This window comes from Psittacula echo (assembly GCF_963264785.1).
Source record: "Psittacula echo genome assembly, chromosome: 6".
NCBI lineage: Eukaryota > Metazoa > Chordata > Aves > Psittaciformes > Psittacidae > Psittacula > Psittacula echo.
In genome coordinates this window covers 69,551,229-69,577,923 of record NC_137743.1, presented here as the reverse complement: position 1 = coordinate 69,577,923, position 26,695 = coordinate 69,551,229, and the positions used below count along the sequence as shown (strand labels likewise).

Here is a 26,695-nt window from a genome sequence, read left to right as displayed (position 1 = left end):
TACTGAGACCAAAACCCTTGTTTGCTAGTATACTAAACCTAAGCAACCTCGCTGCCCTTACAGAGGTATATCTGTGGCCACAATATAAAGCTTGTGAAATTAGTCAGTTGATATACAAGGTGGAAAGAACCCAGAAATAAAATACACGCTTGCAGAAGCATTAACTAATAACTTCAGTATGCTTGCAAGATGAACACAGGTATAGTATTTAAAGAAAATTTAGCAGGTATTAATATTTGAAGCAGCATTTGTACTGAACAAATGTTTTTCAGATTAAAATTGGAAAATTGTAGACATACCGTATGCCACAGATTATGGAAAATCTAAGATTAGTCCAGTCTATTCTACAGAAGCTTGAACTGCTGATCATTTATTATAATGCAGTGTTTTTATCTTTCAGTGTCAATTTTGGTTTGAAGATGTGAGTGCAACAGTCATTAGAGTTGGCAAGTATTCTGCAGAGTGCGAAACAAGAGAAGCCATTGAGACTCTCTACAAGCAATTCAATAAGTTTATTGAGCCTGCAGTGCCTCAACAGGAAGAAAAAATTCAGCAGATTACAGACCTTGCTAAGCGGTTATATGGTGAGGAGCTGTCTGGTAATGTAATGCAGAGAAAAAATGCAGTAACTTAGGACAGGAGTAAGCAGATTCCTAGATTTGTTCATTTAAAAACAAGATCTTATGAAGTTTTAAAAATAAACTGTTGCTTTCAAGTATTGACTGGAAGAGGTGAAGGATTTCAGAAGAAATATTTAAAAATTAAAAAACTATGAAAGTACTCAGCAGTCTGATAGTTACTTGGTTTTGTATATGCAACCTGAGTTCACCTTGAAATCAAATGTGACTGTCCTTGTAATATTTATGAGCTTGGAATTAAGACTTCATGGCTTATGCTATCTCATAACAGGCAAGCCTTTGAAGCCAGAATATATTACAATGATATACCTTAGTGCTGAGAGAATTTTTTCATTAACGCTATGAATAACTAGTGGTATTTGCCAATTTTTTTTAGCATTTTATTAGCAAAAAATGTAGATTGTAACAAATGCTCTATTTGCAGTTGTATTTATGTGGAACATTATTGACCAAATAATGAAGCTCAACAAACTTAAGGTTTTGCTTTGCTGTTTAAACTTGTAATGTTTACATACTTGTTGAAGTTATTTTATCCAAAGGTAAGGTGACCATCCAAGCAAGGATATACTGTGTATCAACAGAATCAGACTGTGATTTTAAATTCCTCTAATTTAGAAAGTATTTAGAGAGCACAAATCACTTTTTTTTGCTTATTCCTTCCCACCCCTCCTTTTCCTTTTTGTTTTTTTTTTAACTTCTTGATATTTTAAGCATTCCTACATTCGGTAGGAAAGAAGCTGACAGAACAGATTCTTGACACCAGTTGATTGGAAACACTGGAAGAAAGGAGACACTTCATTTTTTTTAAGTCATTACATGGGAAAAAGCTTCTCCATGCTGCCTTTTTTTTGTATTTCTTATAACAGGGATCTAAGTGCCTCCTAGCTGTATAATAAGACAACTAGTTTAGGAGACACTTTGCAAGTTCAGTATCTTTTAAAGCAATATTGCTAACCAGACAGAAATAATTTTGTTCAAGGAGAAGCCTAGCAGAAGACTTGTAGTGACTATGAGGGCCCACCTCAAACATGCTAGTAAGAGGTAGGGTTGTAGATCACAAAACTCCTTCAGCAAAACAAAACACAGATAAATGTAATTATTAGAGTATATTTGGGTTGCGAAGTAAATTGTTACACAACTGTTCGAGGCATTCTGTTCTACTTTCATGTTTTTTTACCTTTGTAGGTATTGAAGAAGGAAAGAAGTATGTTGAAAAAGCCATATTAAAGTACAAAGAAATCATTAATTCTGTTGATGAGTTGTGTAGGTCTTTGAGGGAACTTAAGGATATTAAGGTATATATCTTTTTAATCTGGAGAATGTATTGCATCAGCATCAACTTTATTAGGCTTATTGTCTGAATCTGAAGTTAAAAGTATGTGGTATGAAGCATTTCTTAATTGTTCACTTTTCCATTACCTTATGTAGTGATCATAATGAATTGATGAAATGCTATTTGGTTTTGCTCTAAATATTCATCCTAGGATTCTTTTTCTCGACTTCTTTCAGAACTGTCACTGCTTTCAACTACCCTTTAGAGGAAAATGTCGCAATTTCTTTGAGAATCTAAGCAAATTTTTTTTCTCATATTTCTTCTTCTTTTGGTTCTCTAACATAAGTAACTTCTGTATCTATAAAATGCCAAACAAGTAGCTTCTTGGCTCTCTGTTGGAAAAATCATCCCCCAGAAAAGTTGTGTTAAAACCAAAGTAATTCAAATTATGTAAGCATAGCTCACAAAATAAATATTAAAGAGAACGCCAACACATTTAGATTTATATAATCTGATAAGCTTCTTTGAATGTAATTAATAACATATCAACTGAGGAAGAACTATGGAAGACAGCTGAGCAGCCTGGATTTCTGTGATAAAACCTGTCTATTCCAGCCCCACTCTGAAAGTAATGAATGAAATATATTCCACATGCAGCAATAGATGATGAGTTAATTCTTCTGTGAAGTTGGAAGTGTTAAGATGCTTAAATGTCATGCTCTTGTTGATGTTGAATGTTGTTTCACTTTTCTTTGATGGAATTATACTATAAAATCTGAACACTCAAATTACTCATTAACACACTTAAAAGCAGTATGAGATGTCAAAATCAGAAATGAGTTGCAAAAGTATTTAGCTGAATGGAAAGAAAGTTTTGCCTTGCACTGTGACCATAAAAAAAGCTTCAATATCAATGACAATTAGGTGGTGGTGTTTTGTTTTTTTTTTTTTAATTCTTCTTCCAATGCATGCATTACTTAAATTCTATTGTAGCATTTAAATAGCCCCAGGTTTTGTCAGGCTTGAATCTTTGACAGTTTTGTGAGCTCAAAATAATAGAAATCTTTTCAAGAGAAGTGGAATTTCAAAATAATTGTAATATTTGACTAATTTTGCTAATTGTAATCTTATCTTTCTTTAACAGAGTTGTTTGCAGAACACCTTTTTTTTCACACAGAAAAAAATAAACAAAAATATTTCCTGATTACTCTTTAATTTAAAAAATTCTTTTTAAAAATCAGTCAAAAGGAACATATATATAAAAACCAAATTTCTGCAATTTAGAGCTCAGCAACTTTTTTCAAATGAAAGTAATTTTTTATAATGCATAGTATTCTGAGATTTTAAAACTGATATTCTTATTGAACATTTCCAGAATATCTCAATATTTGGTATCTGTATCTTATGAAGAATAAATCATTCAGCAAATAATCTACACAAGTGCCATGAGTATGGAACACCATGACTATGAATTGAGTTTTACGTCCTGCCATTTTTAAAGCATAACAAATTAAGGGGAAATGTATTGTGCAGTGTTTCCTGATTTTACATGTCTGTAGGAGAACATCTGTTTGATTTTTCAAGTGCAAAATTGAAGAATACTTTTTCTTCAGCAAAAAAAATATATTGATCAGATCACACAGATTTTTTTCACTTGTTTAATCATAGAATGGAAAATTAATAATGCAACACTTTCTTATGAAAGCTTATTTAGGACAGTAACTTTTGGCTGGACAACTAAAGATGTGAAATACACAAAACTAACTGTAAAACTTCTGGGTTTCCTTACGTTGTTCCACTGTGATGTTCTTTGAAATCTGTACATTTTTTCTATGACAGTTTTAAAGGATTCATGAAGTCTTGATAAAATACAATATGTTTGTCCAGATTTCCATTATGTAAGTACTTTGCAACCAGTTGCGCAGTCTTTGACGTTTCAGGTAGAAATAAGTATTAGCCAAAAAGAATTGTAAAGCAGCTGATCTAAAGTACAGCTAAATACATTCAGAGCGGTTATGGACTGTCTAGATGGGAAGCTGAAGTAAGGAGGAAAATGAGAACGAATGCAAATTCTGCCTGGTTATATTTTATGCTATGAGCACATTCTCCCCTTTCCACCTTTTAGAGAAATTTTAACAATCTAGAGACTCACAAATGTTCCTTTCCTCCTCACCACAGTTTTTCTGAAATCCTGACTTTTTTTTCTGGATTTGTTGTTTATCCTCTTTTTCTTTTCTTTTCTTTTTTTTTTTTTTTTTTTTTTTTTTTTTCATTAGTGTCACTTTGTTGATCTTTTATTTTCCCTTGCCTATGTTAGGTACAAATTGATTAATATTCCTGAGATTCTTGACCAACCAGTGAAGTCTTTGGTGTCCTATACTTTCCTTGATTCAGAAAAGATCCCCTCAGCTTTGAAAAATATTGCGTTTGCTTCTCCTGGGATGAATGAATTGGGTTTTGTTGTATATTTTTGCCATTAGCAATTTACACCTGAAATATTGACAGGCTTTAGATAAGATTTCACTGATTCTTTCTTCTACTCTGTTTTACAGTACATAAGACAGTATATAGCTAACAATTGGTACTTTTCATTGTGCATAAGCTTACTTAATTTTCTGTTCACATTGCAGAAAGGCGAATTTTCTGAGGAGGGAGTTACTTTTCAAAAAGAAGAAAGAAATGGTCAAGAAGCATGTGAGGCTGTTATTAAAGAAAAAGCAGAGGAACAAAAGCAGCAGGTTAGTATTTTTATAAAAAATAAAATTAGTTTATGCTACTGGATTTTTTGTTTGTTTTGGTTTCGGTTTGTTTTTGTTTTTGGTTTTGTTTTTTTTTTTACTCTATTTCTTTAAAGGCTTTCTGTACTGATGGGAAGTTTCTTGGTTTTTGGTCTTCATGCATCCCTTAAAATGGGTGTTATCAATATAGTCTTGGTTCATCCAATCCATATATTTATTTTATCAATTTTCTATTGGTCCTATTGCCACAGTACTATTAATAGAGATATCCTCTTTCTAACTATTTGTCCTTCCTCAAGATAGGACAAATTCTGCTCTCTGTTATAAGACAACTTAAGGGAATGTAGGAAGTAATGGAGACTGCTGTTAGTTTTTCCCAGAGCCCTCATACTCATATAGCCCCTAGAGACAAGCCATAAAAGTGTTTGATTTATAACTAATATGCTATGACAGAAGCTCAGAACTTGAACTAAGTAACAGTGGAAATTATGATTCTTTGTTGAATCATTAAGATTTCATCAGGAAAATAAAGTGGTTTTTTTGAAAAAACATTTTTCTTTCAGATGTTATCAGGTAAATTGCTTACAAATTCAGAAAGCATTACTGAGAAGACAAAAAGCACTCTGTCTCCTACCAACATTAAACAGGTATCTGCTGTTCATGTCGATTTTTTTTTTTTTTTTTGAATTTTTTTTATTTTAAAACAAATTGATGGACATTGTTGTGTACATTCAAGGGAATTTTACTCCTTAATTCATTGCTTCTCAGAAGTGATGGATATCCTTATAGATTGGGGGGCTTTGGTTGTTTTTTCATTTACATTATTACAAAAATCCAATGCAAAACAAGCAGAGGGTTGTTTCAGTTGTACGGCAGTATGAATAACAGGAAAGCAGCCATGACAAAAAGATGGTGGAACACAACCACAGCTGTCAGTTCAGTATGACATCATGTCATAGATAACTGTGGGTTGGAACTAGATGAACTTCAGGTCCTCCCCAACCCTAACCATTGTATGATTCTAATATGCTGCACTGTTGGTAAGACACTATACATCAAATAAATAACAGAACTTAGCAGGAAATAGTTATCTTGAAACACTTAAGTTACATTTCCACTGCCAAAATTCCAAACAGCAGAGATCATAAACAAGTTCCAAAGTATGGATTGCATGTTGGGGATAATGCACAAAAGAAAATTAGATACTGAAAGACTGGGTATGCAATTAGAATTATAAAAACCCTAGCGGACAAACATGTTTTATTCATGAGTATACAGTAAATGAATGTGAAAGGTTCCAAACTGTCAATGAATAAATATCTTAGAAATACAAGTAATATAAACCCAGACCTATGTTATATGACATTAATTCCATTAGTTTAAAGAACATTTTGAAGCCTTAGGATCCAGGATGTAAATGTAAACACTACGTGAAATATTCTGGTAGATTGGAGTGGGTGGTAATATATTTAAGTCTTTGGAAAAGTAGGATACATTTGTAACTGATCTACAGCTCTAAAATTTCTGTTTTGCCAGCTGATAACATAAATCAACAATACAAGACATTGAATTGTGATGTTTTGTAGAGGTTTGACTATTAAAATTCCCTTCAATTCTATAAAGAGCATTCTGTAATCTGCTGATGAGCCAAAATTGAACCTAATTGAATTTCTTACCTCTATTCTAATTCAATGGGAGTTTCACCATTGACTAGGAGCCCAGATTTCCCTCAAAATTTTGTGACTGTTTCGAAGAGCTACCCTCAAGAGAATTTCCTCACCCAGCAAATGTTCATAGCCCTATTTTATATTTTACTAAGCCACAGTTTTGACAGTCCTCATTAGACTGTGCCTCAGCTGCCAAGGGGAGAAGTCAAGGGTATGCAAAACAGCAAATATCAGATGTGAAGCATGGCAACTATGATGCCTCCACCCTTTTCATCACTCCATACCTCACTTGCAGAAGTAGCAGGGTCACCTCACTAGAACTTTTCTGTCTTCTATTACCATCCTGTAGAAGGAAAGACCTGGCCTATATTCAACTCCTTGTCTAATAGGCCACCAATCTCTAATTTTGCCTATGCTTCTGCAAGCTAATTTTGCAGCATTAATTTACTTCAGAAAAAAGTATCACCTGAAACTGGCCTGGACCTTCTCATGACACACTTATCCTCACGCTATTTTGATCACAGGTGACACACGAGAGCTGAAGGTCCACATGCTGCTAAAGCCTGTCTCACTCACTCACTCACTCACTGCCCACCCATCATTATTTTCCCTGGCATTTTCCTCAGGGTGATTTTCCAGCAATTTCTGAAATAACTTTGTTCAGTTCTGTGGCCTCATTAGACAGCATAACCCTGCACTAAGATGCCAGATTAGTCATTGGAAGATTCCTACACCGTTGTGGCTTTCCTGTAATTATCCAAATGTATGCCACTGTGTGTACATGTGCATAGACTCCTCAATAGACAGAATGAAGCTGGATCATTGATTTCATTCAGACAGTAGACATTGGCTATTCAGAACCTATGTTTTTTAATACACCTGCTCAGAATTTAATATTATAAAGAATTTTTCAATTTCTTCATGTTTAATCAGCTTTGGTTTATTCTATTTGTTACTGCAAGTCAGACTCAAACAGCCAGATTTTGCTACTGAAATGCCTATTAAACTTCATTTAAGAAAGCCTTGCAAATTTGGTTAGGCTTAAATCTGAGAGAGCTTTTTAGAACAATGCTGATAAGGTTAAAAGAGCTGGGTGACAATCAAATTTGCAAACCCTAGAAAGATATATTGTATCTGTTTGTATTGGAATTAATAGCTAAAAATAACAATTTCTTAGGAATAGTTTAAATTAGAACACCAATTAAGAAATTGAATATGTGCAGAAGGAAGAAGTAACTCAGTTTTTATTGGTTTCTGAGTAATTGGAAAGGGGAAAAATTGACATATTTCACCAAATTTGAAAGTCAATTATAATTTTTTGTGTTAATGTCCATGATATATTCATATTCAAAGATAGTCTGGAGGTCAGAATTCATACAGGGATGCTTGTGGAAAACACATTTAATACTCGAATTTCATCTTACAAATAAATTGAATTCTTTGGTAAAATAGGCACAATAAAATCTCAAATTTCTTCCAGTCCATTCATGGATCTGGCATGAATCACATGGCTTTGAAATAACAAATGTGTTAACTTGGAAAAATATCTGTATTAAACCATATCTATAGGACCAGGGCACTACTTTTTATTTTTATTTTGTTAATATTGTGCACCGATTATTAGGGTATATTTAAAACAATAAAGCAAAAAGAAAGGTGAAACACATGTGCCACTGCACTTTCATGATGGATACGGCCAAGGAGACCTGGTTTGGAAAGCAATGATATCCAGTGTATCACCCAACTGATTTGAGTAAACAGTTTAGAGGTGATAGAAACATTGTTTAGCAGATTACATATTTTTGTATAGAATTTAATAATGAGAGAATAGCATAAGAAAACGCTATAAACACCTTTGCTGAAAGCCCTGTCACAAATAAATTGACCTAAATATATGAGGACATATTTATATAAAAATCAAGAGGCAGAGAAGTAATTAATATATCAGATAATGTCTTTGATGCTTTACAGTTAAAAAATTAATGTACTTGTGCCACATTCAGTTCTTTTTGAAACATGATGAGAGGAATTTTTTTCTATTTTGGATCCAAGATAATACAAAAGTAATTTTAGCATTGTTTTCTGTTATTCTTTGGACAACATCTTGAAACAGCTGGCATAAAATGAGGGAAATGGAAAATGTTTGGAAGATACTGGTTTAATTCTGTAACTCTTAAACATGACTGGTGACTCTCTCAAACAATCAAAGTCCAATATCTTGGCTGTTAATATATTCTTATTACTACATAATGGTTTCTCATTTAGATGTAATTAGGCCACCTCTTTCTCCACCTTCCCCTTGCAAATGCTCTTAAAACCAGCACCTACAGATAAGCCACAGGTTGCCCTTTGTAGAAAGAGGGATTTTCTCTTTTATTGATACTGTTCTAATCAATGCTTATATATAATTATAGTATCTGCTAAAATGTATCTGAACAGTTTGAATTCTTGTTAGCTAAATTTTCCGATGAGTTATAATTTTCCACGTAGTTCCTTCTGCTTCTCAGAATGCTTTAAGCTTAATTAGAAGAAATATTTCCTATATTTTGCTAGCTGCTGCATGAAAAGGGGATGCATAGAATGATAACTCATTCTCTGTTTTTCTTTTCCTTCTTGCCTTTCTCTACTTTCCCATCCTAATTTAAGGACAGGAATAAATTGGCTGATATTCTAATTATCTGTCCAGCTGGCGAGGATCTTGTTTCACAGGATACAGAGCTGTCATCTTCAGCCAAAGAGGATAGTTTACAGACTGAATTCCTGGCAGAAGAAATACCCTCCGGAGATGAATATGAATGTATATCACCTGATGATATCTCTTTGCCACCACTTTCTGAGACACCAGAATCCAACCTCTTGCATTCTGAAACAGAGCTAGAAGAGCAGTGCTGTTGTAGTTCTCATAATTTGCATGTCAATTTCTATAGCTTGCAAATGCAGAAAAATGCTAGTATTAAAAAAGTGATGGAAGCCTCTGATATCTTAACAAATTCTGCTAATGCTGATGCTACAGATAATAAAATAGAAAGCCCATCAGATCACTTTGAACAGTTTTGTACCTCTTCAACAGATTCTGGCCTAAAAGACAGAGCAGTAACTCCTTTGACTTGTAGCTTACAAGGAATATCTGAAGCCAGCACTACTTCTTGCACTATGAATGCCAAACCGGTATACAGCATGATGAGTGAAGCTTGCAAAACACATTTGCAACACCTTGAGCTTCATAAAAGCATGGCAGAAACACAAGAACAATTGCATGACTTAAATAACTGTACTAAAACCCAGGACAGGCTGCATGCTTTGCCTGATGCATTCTCAGGTTTCGTGTTTCAATCAGACACCACCAGAAGCTGTCAGAGGCAGATGGTCACCCGAGAAGAGATTAAAGGTTCATCAGAAAAGAACAGCATGGCCAGCCTAACTGGACAGGCGCCTAACTTCTCCCAGCTTCTGTCTAACAAAACCGTCATGGAAGGTTCTCCAGTAACTTTGGAAGTAGAAGTGATGGGATTCCCAGAGCCTACACTGACATGGTGGGTAGCTTATAATAAGAAGTAGTAAACATACCTATTAGCAAGACAACATGAACCACTTATACTGAAATTAATTATTATATAGACTAGAAGAAATGGCTTGTGTACTTTCTACTCCACACTTTTGCATGATTCCCACCTTCAAAATTGCCTTTGACAATTAACCTACTTGAAATAACCTCTCTGTACTTCATTTTATGAATAATGACAGCATTAAACTACTGCAAGCATTGCCAATGTTCTTTTCAGGCAAATACATCATACAGTTTTTATATTCTGGAATATGACATTCCACTTGTTCAATAATTTCTTAAAATAAATGCACACTCCAGATTTACCATAAGTAAATTCACCTGCATTTTACTCATGTTACATGATATTTGGCATGATATATGGATGGACACATACACATGCATGTATGCTGTATATAGCCACTACATATACAAACAGACACACATTTACACATATGTGAAAGTCAGTTGTTAAAAACTGGAGAGAGATTACAGGTTAAAAAACCTGTCCAAACCTAAATGTCTACACTGAGAACCAGTTTTATATTATGTATTTGTGTGCACAACCTATCTCTCTCTGAATTGCTGTATGTCTAACTAGGATACTTTATACTGCATTTATGAGAAATACAGATGACGTAATATAAACATATTTTAAGATTACTTTTCAGAAATTCCCTGCCAAAGGAATAGGGACTGAAAGAGGGGCAGCTTCCTTCAGCTTTAATCAGAAGAAATCATTAATTTAGCTAAAATATATACAGTGTTGATATATGGTCTTTTAAAAATGACATTCAACAAAAGCATTTTGCAAATTAGAAATTTATGAAAACCGAAAAAAGTGTGGTTTTTAATTAAAAATTCACCAATGCCATGTATTTTGTCCTGATGTGGATGTTGTATTGAACATACATGTAGAAAAGTACTTCTGTGTTGGTGTTAGGTTAAATGTAGCTTATGCTGAAACACCATGAGGCAAGAAGAACTAGAATTTTCTCTTACTTCCACTGTATAAATGAGGAATCAATGCCAATACATGGTGACAGATCCTCAAGTGTTAGAATATGACACTGGTTCTATGGAATAATTTCTAATGAGTTGCTCTATTCTGTTTGGTGATGTGAACAACGTAAATGTTAAGTGGCCTGGGGTGGAGGGACAGGTCGTTGGCTGTTCTTTATACTGAAGATACATGTTCAGAAAGGTTGTACATGCTTATGCATCTTAAGAGCCTTTTCATGAGCTGAATGTGGATGATTCAACACGTTACTAGCAAAAATATTTCAACACCAAACTGAGGGCCCAAGACTTCATGCTACTTTCTCCAATACTGCAGTGAGATAACTACGACTTGTCCATTTATAACCATTTTCAGAACCACATTTTCTAGTAATGAGAATGTATTATCCAGCAATTTGAATTGTTTAAATATTTATCCATATTTACATATGATTTCAAAACTGAGGAATGAGAGCACAGCAGTGAGCTCTGTCCTTTGCTGTCAGTGTAGAGGTAAAGAGGTTTTCTGAATTTGAGTTCTACTTGGAATACAGCAATATAAATCTGACTTGAAAACTGACTCTCTGCTTCAGGTACAAGAAGGGCCAGAAACTGACTGCAGATGAGCACTTAAAGCTTTTGCAAAAGGAGACAAAGCATACTTTGTTCATTCAGAAGGTGTGTGATAAAGATGCTGGCCTTTATGTTGCTCGGGCTAAAAATTTGAACGGCACTATCTCTTCAAGTGCCATTCTCCACGTGAAAGGTAACAGGCCACCTATTATAAGAATAAACTGGGTAATGCTGTGTGTCATCTGTATTAGCATATCACTAATGTACTGGCTATTCACAAAATAAGTACAATATTGACTGCACTGGACTTAATTCTCACATGCTAAGACAACATTTATTTTCGTACACTGCATCTTTCACAATCTGTATCAAACCACTTCTATGTCACACTCAGTATATTGATTGTTTCTTTAATACTGGTATTATGTGCTCATTTTCCTTTCTCAGAGTGATGTTGAGCGAAAAATTTTTTCTAGAATCTGAGGCAGAACTTTGCTTTCTAAAAATGTAGACATTACAAACTGTTGCAAACACTTTTAATGGTTATAGTTATTAAATGTCAAGATACACTTAGCTAAAGTGCTCAAATCAAATAATATTTTATGATATGCCTTTTTTTCAAGGTGGTGTGGAAGGTGTTGAAATTTTTTTTAAACATCAAATGTATTATTTATTTCCAGCTACATTTTTCTCATATGCTGTTTTCTAAAAAATAATACTTGTAGGATAATTCTTCTTAGTACTAAAATCTTACCATTCACTGTTGCACTGGTGTAGATCAGGTTTAAATCTGTCAGCCCAGCATTTACTCCATAAATTAAAGTTTTGGTAGTTCCAATGGAGTTGTGATTTTCTGCACAGATTTGACCCAGAATCATAAGCATTTGAGTAAGTGAATCATCAGGCAACTAGCAGAGAGTAGATCAAAATTCCCTAATGCTTACAAAATGACATATTCTAGCATACCAATCTGCTTAAGTAGATGCTTGCGATGCTTTCTGTGCCTTCTTATAAAATTAAATATATAAATAGTTCTAGTAATCCACTATTTTATTAGTATGAGACAAGAATTAGTATGAGACAAGGGACTGTAGTGACAGGACAAGGGGTAACAGGTTCAAACTTAAACAGGGGAAGTTTAGATTGGATATAAGGAAGAAATTCTTTACTGTGAGGGTGGTGAGGCACTGGAATGGGTTGCCCAGGGAGGCTGTGAATGCTCCATCCTTGGCGGTGTTCAAGGCCAGGTTGGATGAGGCCTTGGGTGACATGGTTTAGTGTGGGGTGTCCCTGCCCATGGCAGGGGGGCTGGAAGTAGATGATCTTAAGGTCCTTTCCAACCCTAACTATTCTATGATTCTATGATTCTATGATTCTAAGAAAGATAATAGTTTATGAAGTGACCATTTTTGCATGTTTAAAGTTTTTAACACATTGATTACAAACAGAATGAACAAATTGGGGAAATACTCAAAAGTATATTCACACACAGAGAATTTTTTTTTTTAATTTCAATCAAATGGAATTCTACGACTTCAGAGCAGTAAATCCAAACCAGGTGAGCTTTGTTGACCTGCATACTGCATTTTATTCTTGATAAGGACAACCACAAGTGTTAGTTTTATATATAAGTAGTTATTTGTTAAGATATTTGATAATGCTGTAACTGTGCCACTGGAAGATTTCTTATATAAATCCTCAAATGTAACTTGATTCTTTAGCTCCAGTACTTGTAGAGGCATAGTAAAAACAATTGATAAACAGCCACATAATTTTTCCTGCATCTTTGATTTGCAGCTTTCATATTACAACTGTGTTGGAGTGGAAAAATTATGGAGAAGAAATGTTTACTTTCTCTTGTAGAATTTACCAAGATAAAGTAAGCTTTTTACTGTGTGGCATGCTATGAGCAAAATATGTATATTATAAATTGGCAGGGGTCAGTGAGATTGGAGACTGACATTTAGATATTTGGCCCAGTGACTGTAACTTTATTAAAATTCCTGTTACTTTGAAACAGGAGAAGTTCTCAAGGGAATATAACCTCACAGCAATACGAGAGGGAGCAGGAGGAGGAGGTGGGGAACAGATGGGGGAACAAACTAACTTCCAACTAAAGTTGGTATTACCCTTAATGAACAACTTTCCAAGTGTAGTCATGTCCCAAAAATGTTGATTCATAAGAATTTTCTCAGGTATAATATGGCCTATTTTCCTAAAGTGTACTTTCCATTTCACAATAAAGCTTATTTTAATAATGAATGCAATTTTGAATGTTTCAGTTTTCACAAAAGTAATATTCAGTTTAGTGGCTTTGTGCCCTTTTGACTTTATGAATTGTTATTATAAACATACAGTAAAGAAATTGCATAAGTAGTACATTAAGCAATACTATGGTAGGAACAAACCAAAATGCCTCTCCTACATGCTGTAAGGTTTTGCCTGCTGCAGAGCTGCCGGTGCTTGGTAACTTTATCCTGCTCATAACACTCATTTTCTATTTGAAAACGAGTCTTCTAGGTGATTGCTGGGAGTTGCCATCACTCAAGAATTAAAACTAATGATGGATGTTTTTTCACATGTTCTAAGTAACTTTATATAATACTTGGGTCACTTTTTCAGGCATTTTTACCTGAAGTATTGAGGCTAAGTATATACACATAAAAAAAGCAGGAGTGAAATCAGATGTTCTCTTTCATCTTCTGACTTGCGTCTGTCAGAATCAGCCCTTTAATTTCAGCATAAGGCTTGTGACAGAGTCATTGTAGCTCTACTAATGCTGGGCTCAGAACTATGTCTCTGTTCTAACCTGTCGATCCTTCATTTTGAAAACTATGGAAAGTTCAGTGCTAGAATCATTGTTCTGTCTTTTTTTTGTGGCCAGTGTGAGAGTTCAGAGATATGCATTTGACTTTTTTAGTTGGAGGAGAGCCATTTACTGAGCAAAACAACACTGCAAGGTGAGTCTTTGTCCTTCAGCAAGCAAGGCTAGATCTAGGATTTCAGCCCTGCTTAGAAAAATTTGTACCAAATTCATTTGTAGTTCTATCAAAGCAGGAGAAAAAGATGTGAACTTTTCATCATCTCAGAGCAGGAATTGGGGTAGCTTGGGTCTAGACTTGTAGCTGGATCTGATTGCTTGCTGGCACATACAGAAAGACTGCTTACAATTTATGATGATCAGCTATATGAGTTTAAAAAGGCAAGAGACAGACACAGAACTACTGGACAAGAGTACACAGATTATGGGAACAGATTCTTTCCCCTCCCTTGTAACACTTCCTAATGTACATGCAGGCTTCTAAGGAAATACAAAGGATCAGGGATGCAGACCTTCTCCCTCATACACATTTGCATTATGCTTGTTAACTGCATTTAAAAGGCTTTAGAACAAGTAGGAGAGACCCCAGTTACTTGCTTTACTTGAGATTTGACAGCCAGAATACAAGGCTAGCTAACAAAATTGTGTGAGAGTAACTGACGCAGCTTTGAATCCAAGTGGGATTTACTCTGTCTTTTAATATTTAGAAGCTAGCCAGTGATCTAGTCTTTTATTGGCATTTGGCTTACACACCCATTTCCAAGGATAACAAGGAGGACCGTCATCTTTCCCGAGGAAGGGAGGAGTTAAAGAGAAGCCTTGGAAAGGGAGTAGATTTTATTCCAAAATTTACAGATCTGTGCTGTGTATGCCTATGAGCAAGCATATTTTGCCTTTAGTAAATTTTTGAGTACATACCATACTGCAGGTGTCTAATCCAGCATACTTCTGATTTGCTTCCTTGGCAAAAAAATATTTAAAATCAATACCATGCTGACTTTTTTCTTCTGAGTTATGGTTTAAATAGTTCATTAAATGACCCTTATTGATAAAGTTTGCATTTTCCTTATCTGTTTTTCTCTTTTTTCATCATATTTTGAAAGTGTTATCAGTAGTTCATGTACTGAGCAAGACATAAAAGTGGCTTTTCTTCATGGACTTTTTCAAAGCATAGCTATTTGAGACTTGATTTGGGATTATATGCTTCAGGAAGGCTTTCCAGAGGAGTAAAATATACTGACACAATGACCCTGTAACTGTTCACTGCTGTGATGTGGTGTTGAAACATCGCGCGTGCTCTATTTTATTGGCTGGATAAGAATATTTTTAAGCTACTTATATCTAGAAAATCACTGAAGCAAATCTGCTCTCTACCCATAAAAGTACAAAAGCAGCATGTTAGTGAAATGCCCAAATTGGTGAGTTTAACACTAGTTTTCCAGCTTGAACTGTAAATGCCTGTTGTAACTGACAAATCAGGTAGTCCATGTTTCAACAGAGCCTCACAGAAAAAGATGTCAAGGGTGATCTTGTCTCCAACTATGCCAAGACAAAACAGAACAATTCCATTGAGGAAGGGTAGACTTATGTAGAGTTCTTTGTACACTGTGATTAAAATTATGTGAGTCTAAAGCTTATATGGAAGATTCTAATAGATTACCTGCCACCCAGGTAAGCCAGCTGTCTGCTTATGATCTGCTCCTGTGTCAATGCATCCACTTTCATTTTTACTTAAACACATTATCTGAAAAACAAGCTTTCTACTACTGGATTAAATTCTGGAATTAAGTTTATATAAAAAATGTTAACTAAGATCTTTCAAGTTTGATTTCTAAGAAGAAACTGAGATGCAAATGAATCCAACTTTAAAATCTAAGTACACTTATTTTCAGGAGTACACACAAGTATGGCATTCATGCTATTGCTATATAGCAAACACTGAAATAATAAAAGGTCAAAACAAATGCTTATTACTTTTGAGAATGCTTGCATTTTTTGCATAGTCAGATATTACTATTATTAAATGCAAAAAGGTATAAGGCCAGAAATTGCCTTAAGATATGTGCAGATCTTAATAAATCATCAGAATTTGAACATATCTGTGGATTTTAGGTTAACAAAACTTGGTTTTATACATATAGTATTGCATCTACTTTAAATCAGGAATAGTTTTAAAAGCACCGTTTTAATGGGCATGTGGATACTAGCCACATTTTTAATTGCTACAAGAGAGAAGACTTAAAAAAGAGAGATCAGAGATATCAGATACACAGCAGGATACTGAAAGTCTCCTGGGTTTGATGTCTGCTTTGTAAACAAAGGTGTAATCAGTGCTGATTACTGCTCTGTTGGCAGTCTGGGTTTAAATACTGTTTATTTAAGGACTTTGATGCATGTCCAAAAAATGTTGCTGGGAAATTCCTGCTGCTTTCTGTTCAGATAATGTAAAAAAAAAAGTGACTGAGTGGCAGTGATGTCTCATGATACACTAATGTTTCTCTGAAAGAAAACCACACTCATTCTGTTCCAGACTGAATTTCAGTGTAATGTTCCCCCTTCCCCTCTCCCCAACTTTTTTTTATAGTTCTTGTTATACATGCAGCACTTCCTCCTTCTTTTAATTATGCTGTGATGTCGGTGTTTGGTATTGTTCTGTTTCTACAACTTTCTTGTTTTATAATGCTGTGCTTCCCTCAAAGTCACAATTTTGAGCCTATAGTTACTTCAAGGTGCCAAAATGTTTACATTATTCCCAATTGCTCTCTTAAAAAGCAGATAAAAATCTCATTCTGTCTAGCCTTACAACAAAACTATATACTTAAGCATATTACTAACCTTGCTTCCTCCTTCCTCATATGCAGACACCCATTAAGAAAGTAAGTTGTGACTGAGATTGCCTGACAAGATTTGGAGTCGTGTGAAGGGGTATTTACACAGTGTGCATAAATCTAGAGGGGGAAGGGATTCAATATTTTCATTTTTCAAAAGCAGAAGCCTTTCTGATGGTCCAGGTGTCAGTCAGTAGGCAAAGGGAGGATGAGGCATTCCCCTGGCTGGATTTGGATCAGATGTGGCTGGAACTGCAGTGGAGAAGGTGACTTACTCTCAAGTCACTTGTAAGTTATGCCTGTTTCTGGACCTTTCTTTGGAGATTCTGCTAGAGATTTAAGCTAGAAATTTCTATGTGTGTGTATCTTTTGGGGCTCAGAGGAGGTGTATCTTTGAACATTACTGCTCAGACTTCCTTTAATGAGCCTACACAATGGTATTCAAGGAGAGTGGACCCACTTGGTGTTCCTTAATAAAATTCCTTCTGATTGCATTAGGAGCTTGACTGAGACAAAATTTCTAAACAATAAAGTTTTAACGTAGCATAATACTGAGTGAATCCAAAGTCTCTGAGCAGCATAGTGAGAATTGTGATATCAAAGATAGGGGAAAGCTTGCTAATACCACATATCAAAACATCCGAGATTGGAAATTACGTGCCCAGAGTAAATAGATTAACTGTGAAGCAAAGAAATGAAAAATGGCTGCTGAAAAAAATTTGGCTTGACCTGTGTGTGGAGACACCTGGGACAGGGGTGAAAGCTGTGTGATAAAGCAGAGAAGATTGGGGAATGATTGGAAAAAAAAAAAAAAAAGCAGAGAATGATTGGGCAGAGAAAAGATTCAGAGCAGCCCTGCAGAGAAGGACTTGGGGGTGTTGGTCGATGAGAAAATTAACATGAGGCGGCTTCAGTGTGTGCTCGCAGCCCAGAAAGCCAACTGTATCCTGGGCTGCATCAAGAGGAGCATGACCAGCAGGTCGAAGGAGGTGATCCTGTCCCTCTACTCTGCTCTCCTGAGACCTCACTTGGAGTATTGTGTGCAGTTCTGGTGTCCTCAACATAAAAAGGGCATGGAACTGTTGGAACAAGTCCAGAGGAGGGCCACGAGGATGAGCAGGGGACTGGAGCACCTCCTGTATGAAGATAGGCTGAGAAAGTTGGGGCTGTTCACCCTGGAGAAGAGAAGGCTGCGTGGAGACCTCAGAGCAGCCTTCCGGTATCTGAAGGGGGCCTACAAGGATGCTGGGGAGGGACTATTCATCAGGGACTTTAGTGAGAGGACAAGGGGTAACGGGTTCAAACTGAAACAGGGGAAGTTTAGATTGGATATAAGGAGGAAGTTCTTTACTGAGAGGGTGGTGAGGCACTGGAATGGGTTGCCCAGGGAGGTTGTAAATGCTCCATCCTTGGCGGTGTTCAAGGCCAGGTTGGATGAGGCCTTGGGTGTCATGGTTTAGTGTGGGGTGTTCCTGCCCATGGCAGGGGGGTTGGAACTAGATGATCTCAAGGTCCTTTCCAACCCTAACTATTCTATGATTCTATGATTCTAAAGCCAGATGCAGGTGATTTCTCCACCTGCAGTCTTTGCATTGCTCCAGATTGCTGACCCAGGACCACTAACAAATCTTCTTAGCTTACTTTGACCTATCATTATGATATCATGGGAAAGCCATTGATGAAATATAACTATGTATTCTGTTTTGAAGGTTGCTATCAGAAGATGAACTCTTCGTTTTTAGCAGTCTTTGTTTCCCTGTTGAGCTCTAACCTGCATCTTCAAGAGCTGTAGTAACAATCACTCCGTTTTTTCTTTACACATACTTTTCCCTTTGCTCTCTAGAAACTGGTCATTTAGGTTTTACAGTCTGCTGACTCACTGATATAAAATCAAGAGGGGATCTGATCATTGCCACAATTCTACTCAGATTATATGTTTTTGTTTTCTTTTTCTAATGGTAAAACCCATCCTGGTATGAGATGCAGCCTGACTTCATAAGGTAATACAATTAATAATGAAATCCAGCCAAAAATATCACAAGAAGTGGCTGATGCCCACTTAATGTTTTCCCCTGGAATACCAGCTAATTGTACACTGTGAGTTATTGCCAGCTGCCTGCAAAGAGGAGGCAAGGGTATGAGCTTGGTTTTCTTGCTTGAAGTGAAGCTGCAGCTCCCAAGTTTCTGAGCTTCAGATGCATGCAATGCAATGGTGTAGCAGCTTGTGCATGCTGAGTTTAAATAGCTAAGAAATGAGTTTGAGCTGCTGGGACTGGCTACGAAAACCCTAGGTAAGGAAGATTATGAAAGAGTAAACTCCATATACTTCTTACTTTTGTGGCCTCATTCCTACCGTATATGGGAATAACATAAAAGCAGCTAAGCTTGAAAGCTGACTTGCAATTAAGAACTCCTAAGCAGCGGATTTAATAATACAGTGGGTAAAGATGTCTGCCTCACCATGCTGACAGTCCCACATTTGTCAGGAAAATGCCATGGGCTCAATATACTTGGGTTTAGAAGTTGCTGTGCACCTTAGTGAGATACACTGATTTTTGTTTCACAATAACATAAAGAAAAAATCTTCATCCTAAAACTGGAGTACTGCTGACATGGTTGAGAGCAGTTTTAAGCTCTGTTATTTATTGCACATTTCAGTAACTTCTTGTTTCTAACAAGGACAGTGATTACATTGTTAAATATTATGGACACATGGTGCAATTTATAGTAAAGAGGAACAAGAAGTTATTCTTCATATGATAGGAATGTAAGACGTAATTTTTTGTTGTAGTATATGTCTTTGTATGCACTTCTGTGTGTTAACATCTGCTGCTCTGGCTTCCCTTTGTTGAGAATACTAAGCCTGAGTTCTGAAATCATCTTCTTTTTTTACTGAGGCCCTGGAGGTGGAACCTCAAGTAGTAGTAAGTGATCCAGTAAGTCCAGCTTTACAGCTCATTGAGTTACATGTCACATGAAGCAATGCTTTGATTCAGTATAAACTGATGCTCATGACTGAATTTTTTTCAAACAGTTTTGATGGGTTAATTTGTATTTGCCATCCTTTTACTGGCTCAGGTGTCATCTGTCCTCCCACAGTTGGCATGAAACCAGCACAAACTCAATCTCATCTGCTCTAGTTATTGCAATAAAAATGCAATTATTTACCCTTAATCTGAATCTGATTTGTACCAGATGATCTCATAGTACATGGTGTTGGTATTAATGATGGCCAAAATAGTGATCTTGATCAAAGTGGTATGAGGCCACATTCTGGCTTTCATCACTGTTGCAAATATAGATCAATCTTTCCTTTCCCCGCCATAACTTATTTCTTTTCTTTGACTGGAAGAATAGGGAAAAAAAGTGGAGAGAGAGACTGATTTGTGACAATGCGCTAAATGCAAAAAATTTCCTCTCTTTAATTTGTGTGGAATATTTACTTTTCCTCCTTCACTGAAACACAATAATGCACATAGACTTGCCTACTACTTACACAAAGAACACGATTCTTTAGCATTACTGTGGAACTAATATCACTATGCCAATGCATGAAATTCTCAGGTGCTTAATATCCATGTGTTTCAATAAGCATTGTATAGATAAATGATGCCTGCCTACTAACGTCCTCGCAAACAAGTTATGAGTTCCAGGCTCTCTTTGTCATGCAGTGTGGTGAACTTAATAATATTAATCAAGACAATGGATTTTTTTCTTCAGTTGCTCCAATTTTGTTTTTTAAAATACAGTGGTTAGTTTGGGTTTGGTTGTGTTGGTTTTTTTCCAGTGCAAGGGAAACAGCCAAACTTCATACAAAAATTTAGACATACAACTCTGCAAGAAGGAGAAGATTTAATCCTGCATTGCACTATACATGGAAAGCCCAAACCACATGTCTACTGGACAAAGGATGATATCCAAGTGGTATCCGGAGACATCAATGTATGTTCTAATGTTCTTGAAATATTTCTTGGGAGAAAGATTATATACTTTGCTTTATGCTACTAATAATCTCCTATGTGCATTCTATTGTTTTACAGATTGAGAAATTAGGAGATACCTATTATCTTTTGAAAAGAAATGTAGTCCTTGCTGATACTGGGAAATATATCTGTGTTGCCAGGAATGAAATTGGAAAGGCACACTGCTCTGCTTTCGTAACAGTGATAGGTGATTCATCCTGCCAGATACATGCTTTTACGCATGTTGTTGCCATACTAAATGTGCACCTTGTTTCCACTAATGTACGTGCTTCGTTTCAGAGAAAAATAAACCCCCAGAAATCTCCACTGTAACTCAAGCTAAATCAGAATGGGAAGATGGATACTTTTCAGAAGAAATGAATGCCACCACAGCTGAGGTTCTACAAACCCATGACACACATTCTGTGCGAAATCAAAGGCCAGTGGCTAAACATCTCCCAGTAAGGTAACTTGCAGCTTACTCTGTGCTACATCTTGTAATACTCCAATAGTTGTAAGGACCTTAATTTACCATACACACATCAAACAGTCTTCCTAATTCTACGAACCCTTTTGCATAATGTAAATGAAGTGCATAATGTGTTGTGTGTGCCTTTTACACTTCATTCATCATCAGAAGATGTCATAACAGATGAATAACAGAAATCATAACAGATTTCATTCTGTTAGACGAAAGAACTTGTAATATAATTGAAAGTGGAGTTTGTGCAATAAGGTATTCTGTTTAGTGATTTTATTTTATTTTTTTAATTTAGATATTAATGTAAGATTGAATAGCTCAAAAATACAAAGTTTTCAAGAAGTTCTAACTCGTACAACTACATGAAGTTTCAATAATAAAATATGTAAATAAAATTTTCTACTAGTTAAGCATCTTATTTAGAAGAATAAGTAGCAGTCCTAATAGCACAAGAACAGTCATTGTTCATTAACTGATTAAAGATGACAAAATTTCCCACTGCACAATTTCAGATTATTAAATGGGATACATGAAGTCAATAGTCCTTGTGATGACTTCTTCACAAGATTAAATCTTTCCTCCTAAATTTAGGCTCCAATAAAAAAGAGAAAGGTTCTTTTGTCTTTAAGTTCCTGAGGTATGTTAACTAGACATGAAAGTCATGTTAATTTTAGGGCATATAGAGAATTATGTATGATTAAAGCATGTAGATCATACAGAAAGGTCAGATTTCTCATTTTTCTTATCTTTTCTATTCTTTAGAACTAAAGTGCCCTCTAGTTATTTGTTATTGTCAGCAAGATGAGTTTTAAGAAATTTTATGTTCTGTCCGAAACCACTCTTTATCTCTAATCTCATCTCAAGACCACAGAGAGCAGTCTATGACAACCACAACAATGTTGCTTATGAAGGGGAATGCTGCAGCTGGCACAATTAAAAATATAAGAGGTATTAACTGATCTCTTTTAAAACAGGTTTAAAGAGAAACTTTGGCTTCAAGGTGTGTATCTTGAACTTGAGAGGCCACAAGAGATTATTTTCAATCTGGGACATGATCCTGCTCTTCTGTCTCCTGCAGAGAGTCAGAAGATGAACTGAATTGCAAGATGCCTGATTAATGAAGATGTTAATGTTGTTTGCTCTGTCCATTAGTAGACATTGGCCATGGGTGAGGAGATGAATCTTTGAGTGTTATTTGATTTACATCTAACTTACAATTTGTATTTGGTTTCTTTACAAATAAATCATTAATAAAATTCACCTGTGCACAGCATTTATTAGACAGTGATTTCTAATTTCTTGTGGCTTTGTTCTGGTCTGTTAGGAAAAAGATATTAGCCACTAAATTGACAGATTGTCAAGTACCCAATCAATAGTTCTTCCCACAAGCTTATATAGAGAACTCTGATACAAACAGATGAGGACTGAAAACAAAATGACTAGAGCTACAGAATTCCCCAGTTTATTAAATACAGTTTATTAAAATCATTACCTTACTTCTAACATCTTTGAGACATTTTTGAGGAGGATGGGCATTGGAAGGAGTGGTTACTAATAGTAGCAAACCTTGTCTGATGAATGCTTAGTACCAAGAATGTCTTCAGGGAGGAGACAGTCTCTTTGAGGCAGCGTAATGGAGAAGTCTTCCACTATATTGCTTCTGCTTTCAGGACTGGATTAGTGTAACAAAGCAGTCAATTTCCAGACGATGTGTTTAATTACAGTCTAGAGGAGTAGACTATGAACTGATAGCCACCCTGTTTGCCAAGCACATAGGACAAGGACTTCCCAATGACAGAATTCCTGAAGACCCACAGAATCCATTCAGGGTATAAGGAAAACCTGAATGGAAATTGAATTTTTTTATTTTTTTTTTTTTTTATTTTGGCAGTCATTAGCACGATTAAATATTTGTCTTCATCTCTTGAATTCAGAGTTGAGGTATCTTTTTCACTTCAGTGCAAAGCTTTTTGCAGAGAAAGAGGAGGACTGTCATGGTGTCATCCATTTGCAGTATTGAAAAGGGTAGTTCAGAAAACACCTAATTTTTTATGGGTGATTGCCTGGTACAATGACTAACAGAACATCTAGCTAGACTCGGGAATAACTATTCTTCTGATTCAGATTTTCTAAGTCCTGCCTAGCAAACGGTTCATGCTACTAAGAGTTCTGCTTGGGTGCACTCATATGGCTTAACACCACAGGTACATGTGTAATGTGCAACTGCCTACTAAGCAACATTTTGTCATTCCTTATATAAACATTGATTGGGCCTACACTGGGTTTGTATACAACAACAATGCACTCACGCTTCTCACAGAGATCAGATAGGGGTTTAATGAGTGCAGCATCTTTGTGGTTCATCCATGTGCAAAACTGGGACTGAAAGAACTTTTTTGAGAGTTGCTTAAATTGTATTATAAAAACATAAAACATTTATTGCCAACAAAATGTAGGTTGGCTGGTAGAAACTTAAATATCTCCAAATTGAAGTACAGACATAGAGAGGAAACAAGCTGAAAAAAAATATCATGTACATGTCTGCACCTGATCACATAAATCACTTGCTTGACGCTATGGAAAAGCCAATGGCATCCTGCCCACAGAAGAGTCACAAGGTTGTGTATATGCACATATAAATATAGTAGCTGAGGATGAGGTTCTTGATCTACTTATTTGCCCCTTATCTCTCACAACCAGTTTTTTCCAAAGTGGAATGGAAATATTCCAACATCTTATGCTGTAAAAAGTGATTTATATGTTTTAACAATAATTATGGTTTTTTTTCTATAACCATATGTAATATAAATGGACTTTATTATGCATACAAGCAGAAGAACATACAGTGATCCATTATGTTATATAAGCTTTAGTTGAGAGTTTTGGGACTTTAGCAGTAGAACTTTTCCTGTTGTTTAAAAAAAATAATTTCGAAAGTTACAGAATAAGACCTTGGGTGGCATGGTTTAGTGGGAGGTGTCCCTGCCCATGGCTGGGGGGTTGGAACTAGATGATCTTAAGGTCCTTTCCAACCCTAACTATTCTATGATTCTATGATCTTGTGTATCTCATACAATTACTTTTCTGATAAGAACCTTCTTTGCACGTGTTGCTTAGATGTAAAAATTTTACAAAAAATATGTTTTTAAATGCAGTCACGTTCTGAGGACTGACAAATTGTACATATCAGATACCACCACCATTGCCCCCTCCCCTGCCCAAATATTAAAAACCTCCGAATTGTATGTTCTTTTATCAGCTGGAATCCTTAAGTATGATACGAAGTTCGATTTTGTATTTTTTTTTTTTTTTTTAATTTAAAAATTAATTCTGTAAAAATGAAAGTGTGGAATTCAGTGCCTCCTGATCTTGATTCCTCAGCAAATTAAAGTCATTGGAAGGTTCTTGCTTTTCCTCTTGGTTGTCAGCCTGTAAGTACAATTTGAATTTAATATTTGAAGTGGGCTTTTTCCCTAAACTCACAAAAACACATCATTCCTTAAATAAAAAAAGGGCGTTAATGCTTTTCTAAATGTATGAGATAAAACAAAAATCTGTACAGCTCTTCTTACCTATGGTTTTCCTACAAAGGAGTAGAAAGTGGTGTTTATAAACAGATAAACAAAAAACCCAGCAACCTTTTGCCAATGAGGAAGACAGCTATTGCTCCAAGTGTTTCCAGGGAATGGATGCATTATGAAACATGGTAAGTGTGTTTGATTCTTTTCATTTTCTAAATCATAGTTGCTCATAAAATCATTAAAAGGTCTGTAAAAATTGACAGGATGTATATGTCTATTAAATTCTAAATACTATATATTAAAACTTGTCTCAAGTATTATGATATTAACTATTGTTTTGCAGAGGAAGTGGAATAGTTATTAAATATATTCTTTATTCAGGTAAAGAATATACCAGGTTTTTTAGTAGTGCCCTGCTTTCTAAGGCTAGGTGCTGAGTTATGTTTTTATTCCTTCCTTCTCTGCATACGTAAATATGTATGGATGATACAAAATAACATCCAAGGAAAACTTGGGAAAAGCGAAGTCTGAATCTCCTCCTTAGATATTTCTAAGGAAATATGAGTGACAACTATCAACATGAAGTTAGTGAATATGGACCCTGATAACTAATCTATACCCATTCAAGTCTAGTTACATTTCTCATGTTAAATAGCTAAAGGAGTTTCAAAAACTGCTTAGTGCCTTAGTTATCTTTTCTGCTTTGCTTTTCAGTTACTGCCTTCTTCAGTAACAAGTAAAACAATATTCTGCAAGCAAGTTTTAGTTTGTATTGAAAAATAATAACATATCTTACATAATCAGTTACCATACCTCAGATAAAATAAGTCAGCAGCTGAAAATGCTGAAGCTTCTCAGAAGCCAGCTTTGGCACACAAACATGCATATTCTTGTGATGATACTGAATTGTATAATCTTTATTTAAGGTTCCAAATTTTTATCACAAAGTACTGTTTAGTCTTTATTTAAGGTTCTCCATGTTCCATTATAAAGTAACGTTTATTGCATTTGCAGGGGGAGGGGAGTTGATGAAGGTGGTGTAAAGGTGTTTTATTTTCTGGTCAAGATTTAATGTTTTAACAGTTAAGAGAACAACTTTTTAGTTATTTCTAAATTTGAAGAAAGTGGGTAGGAGGAGGGAAAGCAAATTTTTTTTTTTTTTTTTTTTTCAAAAGTAGTTTTAGAAAACTGGAAATTAATCAAGGATATATTATCTAGATATATTTTGGATTGTGTTTTGGCAGCTCTATGAGGATTTAAGACAGCATCATATCAATGAAGTTTTATTTAAAGTGACTAAATTGTTTATTTCATGAGCCGTTTGGTTCTGCATACTTGGTTGGAAGGCAGAGTGAAATGAGATATATATATATATGAGAAATGTGAAAGGGGATATAACAGACATTCTATAGGAAAGAACAGGGCAAAGAACGAAGTGGGTGCATAAAAATGCATGAAATTAAAGGGGAGAGATACTGATTCTTTTCATTCAGTTTGCAAGTTAGCATGTGTAGATAGATTAAGGGACCAGGCAAGAAAGGAAGGTTTATGCTAGACTGGCTATGCAGCTACAGCACATAGTACACTACTACTGTTTGACAAATAATAAAGTTGTGATTTTATTTAAAAAAAAAAGAAATTTGGAAATTC

The 26,695-nt window shown here is 35.5% G+C and overlaps 1 protein-coding gene across 1 annotated transcript in view; it reads left to right on the top strand.

Annotated features, from left to right (window-relative positions):
- Positions 1-22,622, top strand: part of CCDC141 (coiled-coil domain containing 141) — a gene marked incomplete at both ends in the record, with an annotated part of 86,535 nt that extends 63,913 nt beyond the window's left edge. Inside the window, 10 exons of the mRNA XM_080622040.1 lie at positions 401-584; positions 1,824-1,933; positions 4,542-4,649; positions 5,213-5,296; positions 8,957-9,849; positions 11,453-11,625; positions 20,869-21,023; positions 21,122-21,251; positions 21,344-21,509; positions 22,499-22,622. Coding sequence (XP_080478166.1) covers positions 401-584; positions 1,824-1,933; positions 4,542-4,649; positions 5,213-5,296; positions 8,957-9,849; positions 11,453-11,625; positions 20,869-21,023; positions 21,122-21,251; positions 21,344-21,509; positions 22,499-22,622 — 2,127 coding nt within the window. The remainder of the gene's footprint in view (positions 1-400; positions 585-1,823; positions 1,934-4,541; positions 4,650-5,212; positions 5,297-8,956; positions 9,850-11,452; positions 11,626-20,868; positions 21,024-21,121; positions 21,252-21,343; positions 21,510-22,498) is intronic.
- Positions 22,623-26,695: the final 4,073 nt, after the last annotated feature.